This window comes from Orycteropus afer, unplaced genomic scaffold, assembly GCF_000298275.1.
Source record: "Orycteropus afer afer isolate SDZICR_OR568_19922 unplaced genomic scaffold, OryAfe1.0 scaffold00254, whole genome shotgun sequence".
Lineage (NCBI taxonomy): Eukaryota > Metazoa > Chordata > Mammalia > Tubulidentata > Orycteropodidae > Orycteropus > Orycteropus afer.
Genome location: NW_006921841.1, coordinates 1,619,799 through 1,621,090, shown reverse-complemented (window position 1 = coordinate 1,621,090; position 1,292 = coordinate 1,619,799). Strand labels below are relative to the sequence as shown.

At 41.5% G+C, this 1,292-nt stretch overlaps 1 protein-coding gene across 1 annotated transcript in view; it reads left to right on the top strand.

Annotated features, from left to right (window-relative positions):
- Positions 1 to 195, top strand: part of BHLHE41 (basic helix-loop-helix family member e41) — a 2,679-nt gene extending 2,484 nt beyond the window's left edge. The window contains exon 6 of the mRNA XM_007949796.1: positions 7 to 195. Coding sequence (XP_007947987.1) covers positions 7 to 195 — 189 coding nt within the window. The remainder of the gene's footprint in view (positions 1 to 6) is intronic.
- Positions 196 to 1,292: the final 1,097 nt, after the last annotated feature.

Sequence of the window (1,292 nt, the reverse complement as noted above, 5' to 3'; positions counted from 1 at the left end):
TCCTCTGTATTGTCGCCCCCTCCCGAGAAGGCGGGTGCCGCCGCCGCGACCCTCCTGCCGCACGATGTGGCGCCCCCAGGGGCGCTGCACCCCCAGCACCCACATGGCCGCACCCACCTGCCCTTCGCCGCCTCCCGCGAGCCGGAAAGCTCTGCTCAGGAAGATCCCTCGCAGCCAGGAAAGGAAACCCCCTGAATGTTTGCGCCCCGTTCTTAGAAAGGACGAGGCCAAGCGGAATAATAATAATAATAAATTAAAACACCCTTAACGTTTTTTAAGGGAGGAAGTGTAATAGATGCACGACAGGCTTAAAAAAAAAAAAAAAGTGTTTTTTGTATATTTGGAGTTTCTGTTTTGCTCATCCTTCACCACCCCACCCACCACACACTAACATCCCTTTCTTACCCCACCAGCTGTAAAACATCACCTGCAATATATACTCCTTATTTCTTTAAAGAACCCCTCCCCAAAATAAGTTTTGCCTCCCTTTAGGCCATGTTCCATTATCTTTAAAAATGTAGAACCTAATTCTAAAGGAAATCAGCAGGCTCTCCTCTGTGGGTGAGCTCATTGAACCAGGGTAGGGGAAAAGGTGTTTAGAGCCTTGACAACCAACAGCAGGGAGTTATTATCTGCCTATATCTCAAAGCTGCCCTGCCTGTTTTAGGTTTCCACCAACAGAATTGAGGATCTTTTAGAATTAAATTTACTCTGCAGTATTTTATAATGTTCAGCTTTTTTAAAGGTGTATATTTTTCAAAGAGGAAGTGAGGATGCATGCAGTTGCTTAGATTGCAACCTAATCTGAAGTTGTTTAAATGGTATCTCTGAATAACTTGCACTTGTTAAAAGAGACAAGAGTTGGGCCATTGTCAAAAGCTAAGTCAGGGAAAGAGATGGAGGAAGGCAGCCAGAATTTTTCTTAGTATATTTGCTAGGATTTTATTGAGAAATGGACCATGACTCAATTGGCTCATCTTAATGTCCTCCTAGTCATGATACGTGTGTATATGTGTATACATGTATATACATATATATGTGTATATATATACACATATAGCTGTATCAAGTGCATCTGTTTCCACCCTGTCACTATTTAATTCATTATGTTTTAAGTTTTTGTAATATTGCTGTAAAAAAAAACAATGTGCACTGAACTTAAAAAAGATAAGAAAACAAGTTCAGATGGATTTATCCTATATTCTTTTAAGTCACAGAAATAGAGGAAAGAGTTAAGCTGGTCAGTTTTGATTAGAAATGTTGTAAAGATGTGGGATAAAGCCCCCTGAGGC